The 18,165-nt window shown below is 45.6% G+C and overlaps 3 protein-coding genes across 5 annotated transcripts; 1 reads left to right on the forward strand and 2 right to left on the reverse strand.

Annotated features, from left to right (window-relative positions):
- Positions 1 to 2,990: 2,990 nt before the first annotated feature.
- Positions 2,991 to 5,244, forward strand: LOC120676490 (pentatricopeptide repeat-containing protein At5g56310-like). Its single transcript, XM_039957800.1, has one exon. The coding sequence runs from the start codon at positions 3,069 to 3,071 to the stop codon at positions 4,578 to 4,580; it is 1,512 nt and encodes a 503-aa protein (XP_039813734.1). The 5' UTR covers positions 2,991 to 3,068; the 3' UTR covers positions 4,581 to 5,244.
- LOC120676460 (kinesin-like protein KIN-14B) lies at positions 5,240 to 12,202 on the reverse strand. Of its 3 annotated transcripts, none has more exons than XM_039957729.1 (13): positions 11,300 to 12,202; positions 11,154 to 11,203; positions 10,733 to 11,038; positions 10,459 to 10,542; positions 10,178 to 10,342; positions 9,982 to 10,088; positions 9,665 to 9,849; positions 9,033 to 9,194; positions 8,184 to 8,399; positions 8,056 to 8,093; positions 7,825 to 7,952; positions 6,435 to 7,536; positions 5,240 to 5,607 (listed from the first exon to the last, which is right to left on the reverse strand). In XM_039957729.1, exons 3-13 carry the CDS (start codon positions 10,977 to 10,979, stop codon positions 5,492 to 5,494), a joined length of 2,550 nt encoding a protein of 849 aa, XP_039813663.1. In that variant the 5' UTR covers positions 10,980 to 11,038; positions 11,154 to 11,203; positions 11,300 to 12,202; the 3' UTR covers positions 5,240 to 5,491. The 3 variants fall into 3 exon arrangements, with proteins under 3 accessions (XP_039813663.1, XP_039813664.1, XP_039813662.1); XM_039957730.1 differs by having other exon boundaries at positions 11,154 to 11,238; XM_039957728.1 differs by lacking the exon at positions 11,154 to 11,203 and having other exon boundaries at positions 11,300 to 11,435; positions 11,767 to 12,201.
- Positions 12,203 to 14,478: 2,276 nt separating this feature from the next.
- On the reverse strand, positions 14,479 to 16,684 carry LOC120672213. Its single transcript, XM_039952528.1, has 2 exons — positions 15,522 to 16,684; positions 14,479 to 15,176 (listed from the first exon to the last, which is right to left on the reverse strand). Exon 1 carries the CDS (start codon positions 16,519 to 16,521, stop codon positions 15,547 to 15,549), a length of 975 nt encoding a protein of 324 aa, XP_039808462.1. The 5' UTR covers positions 16,522 to 16,684; the 3' UTR covers positions 14,479 to 15,176; positions 15,522 to 15,546.
- Positions 16,685 to 18,165: the final 1,481 nt, after the last annotated feature.

Below are 18,165 nucleotides of genomic sequence, written 5' to 3' on the forward strand. Positions count from 1 at the left end.
TTTAGCCTGAAGTGTTTCCTTCCAAAACAACAACTACTAAACTTGCTTAGAGCAGCAAGGAGTGAGACAGAAACTAGCTTTGCTAAAGTTTCATATGCAAGAAACAATTAACTAACACATTAAAAGGAAAAAGCATAGCTAGGGCAAATTATAAGTAAAAACCTAACTTGCATACATGATCTAGCAACACAATTTACCAGCTCAAATGGAAGCAGTACAGCATGCCACCCAAATTTTTCCAACAACTAAAGACGATAGAAAAACATTTCTTTTAGCCCTAGAAAAGGAAAACAAACACTAACAGATCCACAACCAAGCACATAGGCCATGCATCTGAAAATTTTACAGCGGACTACACATGATAAGATGAGGCTACTAAATTATTTTCAGAATTTTCAGATCAACAGAACTGCAGAAATAAAATAGACAAGCTCAAACACAACGTAAAATCTAGCAGGGCTAAAACTAACATTTGACACGCATGGGTATTTTTCTTCTAAAGATCTCAGTTTTAGAAACCTAACAAAATTGGGTTTGCATTTTTAGGATTTTTCTGCATTTTTCTACAAATTCTAGAAGTTTTCAACCAAAATAATTAAATGAAAAACAAATAAAGGGGGGCTGACAGCCGGGCCCCACACGTCGGTGGGCGCCGACCCAGCTCACCCCCCTCCCCTGCTTCGCTGCCGCCCCAACCGCGCATGCCGGCGGTGTGCCTGGCCGCGCGTGTAGTGGCTGAGGGCCGGCCGGCCGGCCTGCTGGCGCCACGCGGGCGGGCTCACGCACCGGGGCCCGAGCGCAGGGGCCCAAGGCGGAGCGAGCGGCGGCAGCTCACAAGGCAGAGCAGCGGCAGCGGCAGCGTTCCGGCCGGCGCGATGCAAGGCGGCGGCGGAATGGGGGCGGCGCGAGCTCCAGGGAGGCCAAGCGGCGGTGGGGCGCGCGGCAGCGGCTGGCGGGGCGCGCGCAGAGCGGCCCGCGGCATGCGCGCGGTGGCGGCGGCACTGTGGCGACGGGGCAGCGGATTCGCCCCGGGAAGACGGTCGAAGAGGATGAGTAGGGGACAGAGAAACTCGTAGCTACCTTCAATCAGCTCGAGGAGAGGCGGAGGTGGTTCGTCGGCGAGAGGGTGAACTCCGGGATGAACGGCGATGGCGGCCGGCTCTCTGGAGTCCGATTCGGCCAGGGAGCGACCCAAATCGAGCTCGAGGAGGGTCGTGGATCTTCGGGGTGAGGCTAGGGAGCTCGGGCGCGAAGGGTTCGCGGCGGGACGGCGAGGAACGGCCAGCGCGACGAGCTCTGCTCGCTCTGCTCGGCTCGTCGTGCACTGAGGAAGGAGAAAGGAGGATTGGGACGGGACGGGAAGCTTCGAGGCATCCGCGAGAGGAGAAGAGCGGTGTCGGGGCGCGATTGCCGACGCGTGGACGAACTCGCCGGCGACCACAGCGGCGGTATGGGCGTCGGGCGCACAGTATCGAGCATGAGGAGCACTGTTTACTCGTTTGAATGATTTTAGCACGAGTTTGACCAATTGAAACTCCAAATTTCATATGGGAACATGAAATTTGGCCAAAATGAAAGTTGTAGGGCAAAAGAAGATCTACAACTTTCGTTTTGGGCGAAAGTTGATTTGGAGCTCGGATCAGAGAGAAAAACGAGATCGAACACAGCTAAGACAAAGATTAAAACGCGGACTCGGTTATCACTAATGACGCGCTTAAGCCAGGATTAGCGATTAAACACGTGGTTAACGAGTACAATTAACATAGGGGTGTTACAGCTGCCCACCACCGCCAGCGTGGCAGCCCTGTCGCGCCAAGCGGGGTGGCGCGACAGGGGCTACTTATGCGCCACTACACCTGGCGCGACCAAACGGGTTACACCGTGTAAATAAAATCCATAGCAGGTTAAAATTAAAATATAATTAAAAAAAGTTAAAAATAAAAAAAATCGCCGCACCGCCGTCGGTGACGGCCGCCAAACGCGAGAAAAAGAAATAGTGACTCGATTGTTGAATCTAACGTGGGTACGGGCCACTGGACTTGAACCGGGCCTCAATTGGGCACGGGTAGGGTCGGGCCCAAACAAAACTCACTCGAAAAAAAATTAAATTAAATATTAATTGGTTTAAAATTTGTGCAAACTGGAGCAAAACTCTTAAAAAAGGGAAGGTAGCGAGGAATCGAGCCGTGCTTACCCTTTCCTCCTGGTGGAAACAGGGGTGTATGATGTTGTTCATGTCGAGGTAGAGGTTGTCGTACTCGAGGCCGTTGGGGTTGGGCCTGGAGGCGTCGACGGGCACCCTGACGCCCTCGATCGCCACCGGCTCCTCCACCACCACGTCCACCACCACCATCGGGTACTTCTCCGCCAGCCACTGGTAGAACACCGGGACACCCATCTCCGCCGCGGGGGACACGGGAGGCGGGCCGGGGCAGAGAAGACAGAAGAGGGGGAGGTGGGAGGTCGCTGTCGTCTGTCGAGCCGGCCAGACGAGCAGTTTCTGGCTTTCTGCAGAAGAAGAAAGTCGAAGGCTGTGTTTACATCTCCAGAATTTGGCTTGAAATTCTAAAATTCCCATCACATCGAATCATTAAATATAACAAAAGACACATGCATGGAGTATAAAATGTAGGTAAATAAAATAACTAATTTCACAATTTAGATGTATATTTCGAGACGAATCTTTTGAGCCTAGTTACTTCATGATAGGATAATATTTATCGTAAACAAATAAAAAATGTTACAGTGCTTTTCAGTTCGAAACAGTGTCAATTTCCCCGATCTAAACACAGCCGAAGTCGAGCTGACAGCAGCGAGCGGACTTGGCGTTGACCGGGCGGGCATTGTGTTGGTGTTGGCCGGAGAGAGACCGAAAAGAGAGGCCCGGCCCAACACCCAGCCCATTTCTAAAACCCAGGCCCGTCTTTGTTCCTGGGCTCTATTCTGCTCAAATTCATCACCACACAACCCACCACGTAAAACTCCCGAAATCCCGCGCCATAACCGCACAGGCTCCAGCGACCCGCCGGCCTCCACGGCGGCGCCGTCGCCACGCCGCCGCCCCCCGCATGTCGCCGCCGCCTCTGCCCCCTGCGCTCCACCGCGTGCTCTCCCTCCTCCAGCGCGTCGCCTCCCCACGCCAACTCCTCCAGGCGCACGCCTTCCTCCTCCCCCGCGGCGGCCACCGCCACCCGCGCCTCCTCTGCGCGCTCCTCCTCGCGTCCCTCCGCCTCGCGCCCCGCTACCGGCCCCACGCTGCCGCCCTTCTACGCCGCGTGCACCCCGCCGTCTCCCTCAGGGCCGCCGCCCGCCTCCCGCCGCCACTCCTCCGCGGGAGCCTCCTCGGGCCGCAGCTCCACTCCCTGCTCCTCCGCGCCGGCCTCGCGGCCTCCGACGCCCACGTCTCCGCCAGCCTGGTCCAGGTGTACTGCGCCTGCGGACGCGTCGCCGCCGCGCGCAGCGTGTTCGACGAGATGCACGGCAGGGACGTGGTGGCCTGGAACGTTATGATCGCGGGGTACGTGAAGTCCGGGGACCTGGTCGGCGCGCGCGAGCTGTTTGATGCAATGCCTGAGAGGAATGTGGTTTCGTGGACGACGTTGATTGGGGCGTACGCGCAGATGAAGCAGCCAGAGGAAGCAGTAGAGGTGTTCCGGAGAATGCAGGTGGAGGAAGGGATTGAGCCTGACGGGGTGGCGTTGCTGTCAGTTCTGTCCGCATGCGGGGATTTGGGTGCGGTTGATCTAGGGGAGTGGGTGCACATGTTTGTGGTGAGGCGGGGGTTATTCCAGAAGATACCACTGATGAATGCGATCATTGACATGTACATGAAATGCGGGTGTATCGAGAAGGCAGTGGAGGTGTTTGAGGGTATGGAGGAGAAGAGCGTCGTGACTTGGACAACACTGATTGCTGGATTTGCATTGCATGGCCTTGGTTTGCAAGCTGTCGAAATGTTTCGCATGATGGAGACCGAGAATGTGGCGCCAAATGATGTCACTTTTCTTGTTGTCCTCTCAGCGTGTAGCCATGTTGGATTAACTGATTTGGGCCGCTGGTTTTTCAATGTCATGGTGTCCCATTACAGGATGAAGCCACGTGTTGAGCATTATGGGTGCATGATTGATATACTTGGTCGTGCTGGTTGTTTAATGGAGGCTCAGGATTTGGTTCAGGGGATGCCTTTCAAGGCAAATGCAGCAATATGGGGTGCTCTTCTTGCTGCTGCTAGGACTCATGGTGACACTGGCCTTGGAGAACAAGCTTTATTGCATCTAATTGACCTTGAGCCTCACAACGGTGGGAACTATATTCTCCTATCAAATATTTATGCAGAACAGGAGAGGTGGGATGATGTGAGCAAACTCCGAAAAGCAATGAAAGAAAGGGGTCTAAAGAATGTGCCAGGGGCAAGTTCCATCGAAATTGATGGCATGGTTCATGAGTTCACTTCGAGAGATGGATCCCATCCTTGCTTACATAAGATTTGTGAAATATTATGTAAGATCAACACCAATATGAAATCTGTTGGTGTTATTGTTGTGCTTCCTGAAGTACTGCATGATATTGAAGAAGGCTAATATCACTGCAGCCATATACCGCAGCCCAAACTTGCACTTCATGGCATGGTTCATGAGTCACTCCTTGAGTCTCATTTTTGTAAAAAAGACATCTAACACTTTATATGGCATCAAGGCCTCAACAAAGTGGTCAGCGATGGTAACTTGAAGTTCACTGATTGTGTCCACTTATTGGTCAATGCTTCTTTCCGAAGAAGGATTGAGTAATTCTTTTACATTCAGCAAGTCATAAACATTTGCGTCATGGATTAGCTGAGCTCAGGAAAGGATTTGACTTAGAGCATTGGTAGTTGCATAAACAAGTTCAAAGCTCAAAAACTTCTATCCGTATGGACTGTTGGTTGAAGGTAGAGAACCATCTGTAGGGGCTTCTAGCATGGTATAAACTGATCATTGTATCCCCAAGCTTCTCCTTTTGAACACATATTGAACAAAATAGGCCACTATCTTTTCAGCTTTATCTTGAAAGTTCTCTAGCACTGTGGCGTAAGTTGCTGTCTTAAATATGTCATAATAACAACTGTAAATGTGGTATGTATGGATGCCATTTGTTTGAAATGCTTATAGATGTAAATAACTCTTCCTCAGAGTTAGAATATTGACATAGCTTTTTGAATGCTGTAAAAATATCTGTATGAATATGACAGTGACATGGCAAATTTTATCATATAATTGCCTTCTTTCTTATCCTTTCATCCATTTTTTTTCCAGTTATCCTAAGAGTATCCATCTGCTGTCAAAACAACTATTTCAGGATCATATCAGCAATCCACATGCCATTGCGGCAAATTGACAGTTACATTTCATTGTGGTGTCTGGCATAGTGAGCACATATTTTCTCTGAAGTAGTTACTCTTAAAATTGAATACTACCTCTTAGAACCCCCTTAAAGTGATGAAATTCTATTTAACTCAAAGCGTCAAGCTCTGGAAGAAGTCTTGCTCTAATCCAAGGCTCATAGTACCCAGTCCTAGAAGAGCACCAACCCATGCCGTTCGAAGAGCTTGAAAGAACTTTGTCGACTTGTCTGTAGAGAAGAACAAAATCAATAAACAGTTACAATGAACACAATCAGTAGATATAGAGCTTCTAGAATAGGTACGACACAATATGCCCATTGGTACAAGTGTAAAAGTAGACGTAAAACAATAAAATGAGCATATTGTGGTATTTTATTCTAACATTAGGGTCTATGTAGTTACAGTTATATGACAGTACCATGTTGTAAACAATATTGTTATATAACAATTGTGTGAAAGTCTGTTGATTATTAAACATATCTTTATCTTTGATGCTTCAGTTTGGGTGTAATGAAGTTTAGATTCAGTGCTCTTCCATTTTCACTCTAGAGATCTATACCTTATTGTTCCTTCAGTGTTCACTGGAACAATAGAATGAAGTCTAATAACTGATAATCTCTCAGTTATTAAAAAGGGGTACAATTGAATGGAACAAAAGATCTAGAACACAAACATACTATCGGTGTGGTTGGTGTGCCTTCAGATATGAAATGAATGCTGTCAAGTTACTTGATCAAGAAGTCAATGTGCTGCAAGTTACTCATGTTACTGCATATGAATTGAAGCATTGCTTGATTAGTTTTTTGAAAAGTTTTCACCTTTTCTGTAAATTTTATTTGCTTCAGTATGTCCATATTTTATAATATTTCCCTTTGATCAGGGACAGGCATCCCTTACCATAACAGCTTCCCTGCAAATACTTTCCCCAACATCGATTTCAATTTTATCAGGACTAGCTTCGATAAAATCAAGATGACACTAAATGTATAATGGACTCTTATTTTAAAGTATGTTTTCTTGGAAATGCATTCTCTAATGTTTGGGCAGAGCTTACCTATATAATGTTCTTCATCCTGGAACCTGACTTCAGGTTGTACGATGGGGTCAGTTTTTGATTCATTGTTTGGCTGCCCTGGAATGCACTTGTCCAACTTTTCCTGTAGCGATCTTCTGGATTTTCCATGATATGCAAGCCTTTCATTTTTATGTTCCTTCATTTTGTCATTTCTGCAAAGTTCTTTTGAGGGAGGAGTGCACAATTCTGTTGAAGTGAATTGATTGATAGCTTCTGCTTGCTTGATATCTTCCACATTTATCATGGGGGGTTGCAGTTTGAGGTGACTGTCTTCATCCTGTGCCTGTTTACCACCTTTAAGACATTCCATCTGAATTGGTGATGCAGTACTAGAATTGTATGTTTCACATTCAGTTACTTCAGTAATATCTAGAATCCTTTCTCTTTTACATATGCTGGTGTTTTCTGTAATTTGTTGATGGATCCAACTATCAATGTCTATAATGTCCATTTCCTCAGTTTTATTCTGCATCTTCCCTGATTCTAGAAGTTGAGATTCTGCGAGCGAAATCAGTTCACCCTGCAACAGTTTCGCATGTTCTGAGAAAATAACCTGTTTAGTCTCATACTCTGATGTATCCTGCTGGCTGCATTCTGTCCCATCTTGTAAGCTTGGGATCCAATTCATGTCACTTGTCATGGAGATACTGCACTCAGAGCTGCATTCTGACTGCCAAGTGGTAGCATTTACTGGCAGCCTTACAGACTCAGCGTAAACTGAGGAAGGCCTTCTCTTTGGTGGCACTGGTGGTTTTGTCCTGTTACTGATAGGAATGTGTTTGGTCAAGCCTATCCTCTGCTGGCTAGAAGCCGTTGGCTTCATAAAACTAGGTAACCTAGATGAAACTTCTCTACGATTCTTTGAATTCTTTGTAGTCTTTGACATGGTAGTTTTCAGGTCTTCACTCAATGGATGTGAAACGACAGAATCTGTGCTAACAAATGGCTGAGGTCCTTTCAAATGCTCCATTGTCTCCTCAAGTTTCTTAATCTTTCGGGTAACATCTTCACATTGTTGTTCTAATTCACTGACCTCCCGTTCCAACTCTATTAATAAATGTTCCTTTCTTGCCTTTTCTTCCTGTTCAAGACCAAATATTAGTTTTTGTATTAAAGATTGCACAGATCCACATCAAAAAATTTGGATTGCTTATTTTGCATAGATATGATTAGACTATTATGATAATTTTTCTGGGACACTGAAATTCTTTTGGCAAATAATACAGACTTTCATCTTGTTATTCCAAGTTGTCTCTGGAAAGCAAAGCATGCCACCAGCAAATTTATTTTCATAGCAATGGACAAAGTTAACCTATGAATTTATTTTCTTGAATATATACTGACGCTAGTTATAATTGCAAAAGCTTACTGGTGGCTCTTCACTGTCCAAGCGAATGCTTCTAACTCTTGTTGCAAAACCCAAGGTACAAATTGTCTCACACAAATCATCCTCATTTGGGCGGATATGGACAAGCATCAATGTTTTGGAATCGCATCCTGTCAATGTGAAAAAAAAAACCAAGATGAGCCAAGAGATTTGGGTTCGTGGAATAAGAAAGGATCAATTGTTCTGCATCTTTTTTGGAATAATACTACTTACCTAGAGAGTCTCTAAGAACTTGTGTAAGCTTGCTATTCCTGAAGAATTGAGAAGGTAAGTGGTTATTATTTATAGATGAAAACTGTAATCTATTGTGCCGACTGCCAAACAGTATGTCATGGACTTACCTATAAGGGACATGGGCTTTTTTGGTTTGAAGTGCATCAATCACATCCCCTAGGGCTGACAGTGACAAATTTATGGCTTTGCCCTCCTTGAGTCTTTTCCCAGTTGCTTTTGTCTTTACAAGTCTTTCACTTCCACCTAGATCAATCATCCATAACTTGTTTCTTGCTTTTTTTCTCTCTGGTGCGTCGAAGGAGGTCAATGAAAGGCGAATCAAACTGTTGCATCATAAGGAAGAGCATAAGACATCAGTACATCAACTCTTTCATAGTACTTTCTTTTGTAGAACTAACCACTTTCTTATCCTTTTTTGAAAGAGATATCCCAAAGGGAGACCCCTGAAGTTTAAGGTGCCGCACCCAGGGTTCGAACCCTGGGCGGGAGCCTCCCAGCCAGTTTGCCTTTGCCACTGCGCCATGAGCTCCTTGGCCATTTTCTTATCCTAGCAGAATAAGGTTTCAATAGGCATGCATTTTCTTTTTCATTCAGTCTCTCTTTCAATCAGGTGCAACCTGTTAAGGGTATATGGTAAATGTACAAGAAGTCTTAGGGTTTGGAGATGCCACCCCCGGGAGGGATGAAGATCGATCGTCCCAGGGACGGTGCAGCGGAGATTGACGAGGGTGGGGGCCGGATCGAGACCTAGAGCTGTGATGCCATGTTACGAATAAAGGCTTGATGTGTTGAGTTAGGTCCAAAGGGCAATATATCGAGTAGAAGAGATCATGAGACACCCCAAACCCTAGACTACTAGTACATTTACCATTATACCCTTAACACAACCATGACTGATGTCTTTTCAATTGTTCTAGGTAGTTCACATTTTTCTCCAGCAAAATAAGAAAAATTACCAGTGAGATCTGCTTGATGTAGAATTAGCCATAGTGTAAGCTGTTGAACGAAGCCGGGTCCCCACTTCATATAGTCTTTTTACTTCTTGAAAGCTATTCACAGTAACTGCCACAAGGTTTTCAATCTCAATGCCGCCATCAGGATCTGTTTTGATGGAAAGGCTGTATGCAGATAATCAGTAAAGAATCGTTTACTTCAAAGAAAGGAAACCAAGAAAACAGAAGATAGAAAGCGATAAATGTGCACAGATGTATGCAAGTCACTTAACCTGTACTAACAAAATTTGTACAAGGATGGCAATTCATGTCTCGAGTGGATGAGTGCAGGATTCTCTTCCGATTTAGATCCTTCTATGGTGAAAGTGTTGAACTTGATTGTCTGCATATTGATATGTTTCCTATGCATTAATGCAGCATTTGTATGACCATATTCATTTGTTGGCTGTGCTGCACTGCTAGGCAGCCTGGGACGCAGTTACACTACAGTAGCATTGTAAAAAATTTCCAGAAATAACATGGACTAAATGGTATTACACAATGTTTCCATTTATCGACTGTAAGAGATCTTGATACATGACCTGCAACAAGTTAGTCCTTCATTCCAATGTATTTAAGAAAGAGTACTAAATTACCTTGGCACTTTCTTAAAATCATGTGTCTTGCTTCTGGGAACTAGCAGGTCTCTTAGGTTTCCCATGTAAATCTCAAGCATACTGAAAGTGAACAGAAACCTTATGTTGCTCTCTGAAGCTCGATCAAATAGTGCTTGAATCCCTCGTGGTATCACACCTAGATCTGTAGCTGTATGCTTCCCTTCCTAATTCATGTGGTAGTGAATTATAAGCACAAAAAATAAATTTCAGTTAGTTTCAGGGCTGTTTGGACTTAGGTTTTTTTATTTGTTCTTTGCATGAGAGGCAGGTAAGGACTTTAATGAAATAAATCTTACCATGGTATAAGTTTTTCCACTACCTGTCTGCCCATAGGCAAATATACAAACGTTATAGCCATCTAAAGCAGATTTTATCACTGGTTCAACTTCAGCAAATACATCACCTAGAAAGCATATTATTGTAAGTTGACTTTTATTCAAGTATTCCATTTAAAGTTACAGGTCCTATAAAAGGATATTTTGATTGGATTACCTTGTGTTGAGCATTGGTTGAAAACCTTATCAAACTTGTATTGCTTTATCTTGGCTTCAGCAACTTTTAGGAACACATTACTCTCATCCAGGGTGAATAGAGATCTGGATTGGTAACTCTCTTCATGGTGAAAAGGTCTTACACGACAGAACACCCTTATATTTCCTGGTGAATAAATGCATGGCAATTAACAGGTAACTAACTTCCATTATATTTCGTGACTTTTAGCAACCCAAACATGAACTTGTTCACGCGAATGGTAAATTCGAACATATTTCTACCTTTCAGATCCAAATAGTTATTTAGTGACTGTCTCCTCTGCAGTGTTATCTGCTTTAGTTGAGCATTCAGTGAAACCAGTTCATCTGTTATATGATTAAAAACAGAGAGAAGTATTCAGAAATGTTAAAAAAATTTAGAAAAAGAACCAGACCACATACTGCAGTGTTATCTGCTTTAGTTGAGCATTCAACAAAATTAATTCATCTCTTCTGTGGCAAAAAAAGCTAATCAGAAATGTTTATAGCTTTTGGCAGGAAGAATCGGACTGTGTACCTTGAATCTTTGCAACTTTAGCGTCTGATTCTGCATCATCAGGACCAATATTTTGAGTCATATGAACCATTACTTTCGTATTTGGTTCGGTTGGTGACAACTCCTTGATGATGTGAGACACCGATTCAATCCAACTGGGTGTGAGGTACTGGTTGAACCCCATGAGGGACGATAGTGTATCAGGCAGACTCTGCATCGTTTTCCCTGATTGCCCATCCATGTTTGGTATTATGCAAACCGGCACCATGAACCAGTATTTCTACTCTATCCTTCTGGTCATATTACCATATTTCCTGGAGATTCCGCCTACCATTTCAGAATGAATAAAGTCATAAGATTGGAGAGAAAGAAAGTAGAGAACAAAGTTTTATTAGAGTCAGGCATAAACTGAATTTGACTGTTTCAGAAGGTCCAATCTTACTATGTCTAGCTGACATCGAAGACTTTTGCTATGATTTTTCAATCAAATTTCTGACCACGTTTTTTGCTTCAGTCAGACTCGAAGACTGTGGAAAGAGCAGAAATCAAAAGAAAATATCTATAGAAGGAGGTATTTGTAGTTCATACCTGCACTTCCATGCTCGGTCAAATGTCTGCTGAGCCCAAGATGAAGGGAAATGTTGGATATGGGAGTGCCTCTGGAGAGCCCGTAGCCCCATACATTGCTTATAAGACCAGCTTGGAGGTCCCAGGTCCCTATCACCTATCAAGAAAGGTCAGTTCTACTTCAAGTCCTCCAACTACCTGCATTTCCAAGGCTAGATAATGCGGAAACGATCATGAAGCAAGATAAAGGAAGGATCCATCGCTTCTCCTTGCGAAGCAGTTCAAGTGTGGAATAAGGCTTGGAGCTTTGGAAGAGAAGGAAGCTCGCAATATCTCGACTAGCTCATTTCACCTTCAAGACAGAGGATTCTGTGCCTCTTATCCATCACCATGTCACCATCAAAGAAGACAGTGCCCAACCGACACATCCAGTGGGGGGCTGAGACCTGAGAGCAATGAAACATCAGAGTATGCAAGTACGCTATTACCTCTAGTTGGTTTCAGATTTGGAGCCTCGATCCTCCACAGTACAGTTCACCATGGCTGCTACCCTCATGGCTTCTCTCCTTCAGCTGCAGAATAACTAGAGGACTTGGAAGAACTGGTCATGGAGCTTGCAGTTCAGCTTTTAAGATACAGAGCGAAGGAAGCTGACGAAAGAAAGCATGTGCCCGTACATGGGATTCTGTGGTCAAGGGAGCTAAAATTCAGTCAGTTGCCACTTCTCTCTGTATGTTTGTGTCAGAGAGAGAGAGAACGATGACACACACACAGAGTGAGAGTGATTAAGTATAACTGAGCCCGAGAGATTGTATTCCGTGCCATATGGCGACAATGTTTAATGGGTGGATGTATGTTTGGCAAGTGAAATCATTCCCGCTCTGCTGTCGTCGGAAAGCTCACCAACCATGTGCCATGCTGAACTTTTCAGAGAAGCAACAGGTGGGGGGTTGGGCGTCAAGATGTTGGATTCTGATTCTCGCTCGGTACAAAATGCCATGCTATCTTTCAATGGCGTCCTGGTAACAGCAGCACCGTGCCCGTCATTTTCTGTGATTGTATTGGCCAGCAGCTGAAGTCAGCAGGAAGTACTGACTACTGTGAGTCTGTGATGAGATATTGATTGGTCCCTTCAAAAGATGCCCCCAGCGGTCCAGCTGCTGAAGATGACCGTACCATTGACCAGGTACCTCCATGATACATGATGCATGTAGAAGTAGAATTATATGGCATTGCTTTTATCTATTTTAGAAGCGCAATAGTTTTCTTTTCCCATATTTTTGAGATACCCCAGTTAAGTCATAACTGTCCACTAGAAAACGTTGCAGATTTCACGGATAAACTGTGCAGTACTTGTAAATTAAGGTAAGGGTGGCTTTCATGGATTGAAATTTCCAGGGCAGAGCTGAATTCTAAGGTAAGAATTTCTTTTGTGTGCAAGTAGGACAAGCAAGGACATATAAAAGTGCCTTTTTTTCTTTTATAGGAAAGGGCATACTATAAAATTTCTTCTAGTGAGGCAAATTAAGCAAGGACATAAGCAATTCGTTTTTCTATATTTTTTGAAAGGATGTAAAACTTCGTCCAGTGAGGCAAATTATGCAAGGGCATAAATGATGGTCTTTAATCTATTGATTGTTTAGGGTGAGTGTGTAATCGCAAAAAAAAAAAGAGTCTATTGATTGTTTGTATCCCAACACAGCTAGTTTCACCAGTGTGCCAGTGACCAACTGTGGACAAATAATTCGGGGCCCCATTAATCCTTTGGAGTGATATGGCCTGTCTTTATCCTTATATACCTTACATACTTTGCTGCCCTACAAAACACAGGAATACAAAAATGATCAGGATCACCTATGGTTATTGGTATAACTTCAACTCTTAATTTTTTCACCTGTTCCTGGGCACAGAAAGATGATAGCGACGGATCCCTTTATAGATCTTGGGAGATAAGATACAAGCTCTGTATGGGCCACAGGAATCGTATGATCATGACTCATGAGCACACTGCACACTACTCCTACATGCGTGGCGCCCTGGCCTGGAATCTTGCTGCTTTCCCTGTCTCTCGCTGGCAAGCACGTTTGAGCCCTCAGGAGTTCAGGTGAGTGTAAAGACATGATTACATGAACACTCCTGGAAAAAAAAAAAGAATACTAACATGCTGATTGCCACTGAAGGAATGGGGGATAAGTGAAAACGTAAAGGAAACCGTCACTCGACAAGAAAGTATGGGTTTTTTTAGTATGAAATGAGTTTTTATGGTTAATCATCTTTATGAAATGCTGTGAGGGCAAAGGTGAAACCGTCACTCGAGATGCCATACTAACTTGTATCTAGCTGGAAATGATATCATGTTTTAATTGACTAGATCATGCAAGATACAACACCTTGCTGTCCACTCTCTATCTTCTCTACATCCTTGAATATATGAGGTGGCATATAGCCTATTTTTATGGAGCACTGTGGAAGTGTGGATGCCCTTATTTGGTTAGGTGTGTATGGAAGGAGTATCTCTTTGTTTGAGACGACGATAATGAAGAAAATGGAAGATGAAGAGGTGAACTCTGTTAACGCGAAATGGAAAAAAAAAAGATCAAAGCATTTGCTTTATTTATAACACAAAAAAGGGTCCAACATCACACTGATTCCTCCCGAGCCAATTCCCTCAATGCCATTAAAATTTTAGCCAATCCCTTGAATGCCATTGACCCCACATGTCATAGACACAAAAAAAAATCCCTTCAATGCCATTCAGTGGCATTCAAGGGATTGGCGAAAATTTCAATGGCATTCAGGGAATTGATTCATTCCTCCCATACATGAATACAAACTGGAAACCAGACAGTTCCGGGCATCTGAAGAGTACTCCCTATCCGGTACCCGCCTTGTTTCCCAGTTTACTCCACCTTGCAGTTGAGAATTTTTGCTTCGTTATGCCGGTATGCCCTTTTCACCAGTATAACGATCCGTCAAAAACAGGTACGCGAGATAGACAGCGCGTTTGAAAATGCTTTGTCACCGACAGGCTGATAGAAAGCTCATCTCAACTGACCAGCCTCTTTTTCTGGCAACCACCTCAAATATATGCTGATCATTAGTTGATATAAAGTTTTGCTGTTGAGATCATTTTTTCTACACATACCAAAGTTATCACACTCTAAGTGGCACTTTGGGTAGAGTAGCTTGCTAATCCATCGATTTGTAATCGCCCATCATGGTTTCCATGTGACAATGTAATGGACGTATCTGCCACCAGCACACAACATTTAAGCAAGTTTATATATCTAGGTAAGTTATAATTGAACCAATATGATATAAATGGATATACTTGTACAACACTGGAAAGCGAAAGCACTAATACATGGACACTTGTGCTGAAGCTTGCCTATGGACAGCACCCTGCTCTCAGTGGGATCCCTTATATATCATGGACAGTGAAGTCTTGTACTTGCATTATTTCCACTCAAAACTTTGATCTTACAATCTTTCTCCACTCCAATGGGACCATTTCATCTTCTCCGGATTTGGTAGATTCTTTTTTTTTCGAAAGATCAAATTTGGTTGATTCTCACCACAGCGCTCGCTAGGCATGTATGTACCTCTGCCATTGCCATCATCCTCCTACCATCATTGTGAGACTAACCAAAATCACATATGCCCAAAGCCTCTGATGGCGTTAACGATCCTGACGCAGCAGTTTCCCCTGTTGCTGAAACCCAAAATTTGTCCTGCCAAACTGTTTGAAGTATATTGCAATTGGAAGTTCATTCTCTTAGTTGAGGGTTTCCACCTTTTCAAGTTCGGTCTCCCTTTCTCTTCAACGATTTGAAGTCCCAATTTCAATGCCTGAGCTTCTAGTTGAACCCCTAAAGTGGCTGTTGTACAGGGAAACAGGCTGAAAAATAAGAGCACTTATAAGTCCACTTTAGAACTTAAACTTTACCTCCAAAATTTCCTCTCTTTTTTTTGTTTAAAAAATAGCTCCAAACGAATAAAAAACTAGATTTCTTAGCTTATACAACAATTTCTGCAAAATATACGCGAAATACTCCAAGATATGGGCATTACTACAAGAAGATTTATTCATGTGAGAAAACTGTATAAACATGTTGTAACCAAAGTCCTTGACACTAGTTTTTTTTTTTTTGAAACCAGTTCGACACTAGTTTATCTGCTAGCAACCACGTATCCGTTCTAATAGAAGAGGGAGGGGAGCTATATACACATTAACAAAACGTACATCTGCATCCTCAACCAGTCACCCTTCAACAGCGAAGCCGGAACTCCCATCCATGGCCGTCGTTGCCCATCTCACTGACATCAGGTCCCACGCCGGACCGGAGGGCGCCAGCGTGTCGTGCGCCCGCCCCGGCGACGTCGTAACCATGCAGCGCCATGAAGAGCTTCTCCTTGTTCAAGGCCAGCTCCTCCTGCCCCGTCCTCCTCAGCCTCTGCTTCCTGACGCCGCCGCCGCCGCCGCACGTCGCGGCCGGATGCCCGCTCGCCTTCCTCCGCCGGAGCCCTCCCCTGATTGGCACGGGCACGGCCTCCAGCCCCATGAGCTTGGCCACCACGCCGGGCTTGCACCACACGACGCTCTCCCCGGCGACCGTGGCCGGCATCCGCAGCGTCCGCTCCAGGTCCATCTCGTATCCCCCCGCGCTGCACACGAGAGCCCCGCACCCCGCGCCGCACGCCGACGCCCGCGGCCGGCTGTAGGTGCCGGCGGCGGCGGCGGCGGCGTCGCGGCCCATGCCCTCGTAGAACCCGCTGAACGACGCGCGGTACATGGCGTCCCGGCCGTCGACGGAGAAGCGCGGGTACTGGCTCAGCGCGTCCCGCGCCGACCGGAGCACGTGGTCCGCCGGGCCGGCGCCGCCGCCGTCCACGCACGACATCCGGCGCGGGCACCACCCGTCGTCCTCCTCCCCGCCGTACCCCGCCGCGCGCCGCGCCTTCCTCGCCGCCTCCTCCTCCAGGTCCAGCTGCAGGATCATCTCCTCCAGCGTGACCGCCGGGCCGCCTCCACCGTCGCCCGCACCACCGCCGGTTCCCGTGCCGCTCACCTCGGTCTCGGCCACGCACGAGCCCACCACCGACGGCGGCACGGCGAGGAAGGACGAGGACGCGGCGTCCGCGCCGCCGACGCGGGCCGGCTGCTCCTTGCCGTGGAGCTGCTGCACCGTGGACGTGGAGGCGACGCCGTGGCAGAAGCTGGGGAGGCCGCGACGGCGCATCATCGTGGCCGGATCTATCGTCGTCGCCGCCAGGACGAGTAGCGGATCGAGCTCACCTGCCGGCAGGTGGCGCTCTCCGATGATGTGATGGCACGGTGGTCCGGCCGGTCGATCGGCGAGAAGTGTATATACGTACGCACGCACGCGTGAATGTATACGTTGCGCGCGCGGCGCGGCTAGCCGACAGCGACGTGCCCGGCGGCGCGGTCGCTCGCGCGCTCGTGATGCCGTTAAAGGAGAAGGGATGGGCGGCGCGTGAAGAGGAGCATGGGTCTAGTCAATGTGCGTGGTGGTGGCGCACCAATTGCGGTCACATGAGAGCAAGCAAACATGACACGGTTGCTCGATCGGTCCGTCGGTCACAGGAGTGCGCGGAGTACGTGGTACAATTGGGGTCACAAGGGAAAGCATGCGAAAGCGGCCAACAAGAAGACCATACGTACGTCCATGCCTCCCCCCCCCCCCCCCCCCCCCCCCCTCGTACTGAGTATCTGCTTCATCAAAGATGCACTATAGGTCATTTTAATTGTCCGAACTTCTCTACTTTTGACCAAATTCATTGAAAATCCATCAAATTAGTTTATTAAATCCACCATAATTTTTTTTCACCTATAACTATAGTTTTTTGAGTGGACATATATAGCACCTCCAATTGGGCTTCATAAACTTCTAATACGTTGAAGCTGCAAACTCGAATACTCAACTTGGAATGAAAACTTGGACCTTTAAACCGAAATTCGAAGCTTGCGACTTGGATTTCCCGCTGGCAATTCGATGCAGGTGGCCGTGCGCTCGCTTGTTGGGATGTTCGCTATCTTCACAATTTGCATGATGTGTAAATTTTGGCAAGTCACATAAGGTGAGGCCAGGGAGTAGGATGAAGGCTGCAAGAGTGAGCATCACTTAAGCGGGTGGTGGGCAACGATATTGCCCCTAAATACATTCATATATCCCATCTTTATGCATGTGTCAGCAAAGTTCAAGGAAATGGTAAATAAAGTAGTTGTCTTTATTATTCAGTGGATGCATGAAAATGCAAGCAATTCTTCACCAACATAGTTCGCCGCATTTCCCTAGATGTCTTCTTAAACTGGCAGCTTTGGAACACCCAATCCTCCATTCAATTCCCTAAACAATCTAGCCACCATCAATTGAGATTGGTCATCGATCGAAATTCAGGATAAATTGGTTGGCCTACGATAATAAGGTGTGTTGAATATAATATATATGAGAAATGTCTCGTTGGCTCACATACACCTAAGGATGAAAACGGATCGGTTTACGCATGGAAACGGATTCGGATATCTTGGATATTCATTTTCCTGTTTTCTTACCATTTCCATCCCTACCTTTATTGCTCGGTGATAGATTCATTCTTTACAACACTTGTAGTGAATATGCACTTATTTGTTCGCAAGGAAGGTCCTTGTGGCCTTGTGGGAGTTTTTATGATAGTTATCAAGAAATAAATATCCCTATATTTATACTATGCTTGTTTGGTTTCTCACACTCCCCTAACCATATCGTTAAGGCATGATGTCTGTTTACATAATGTAATATTTTTATGGCCTGTATCTATTTAAACCACTAAAGTAGCCAATAAATAGATGACACTATTTAAACTAACCAAGAAAGAGATGGCCTTTA

Source organism: Panicum virgatum, chromosome 5N, assembly GCF_016808335.1.
Source record: "Panicum virgatum strain AP13 chromosome 5N, P.virgatum_v5, whole genome shotgun sequence".
Taxonomy (NCBI): Eukaryota; Viridiplantae; Streptophyta; class Magnoliopsida; order Poales; family Poaceae; genus Panicum; species Panicum virgatum.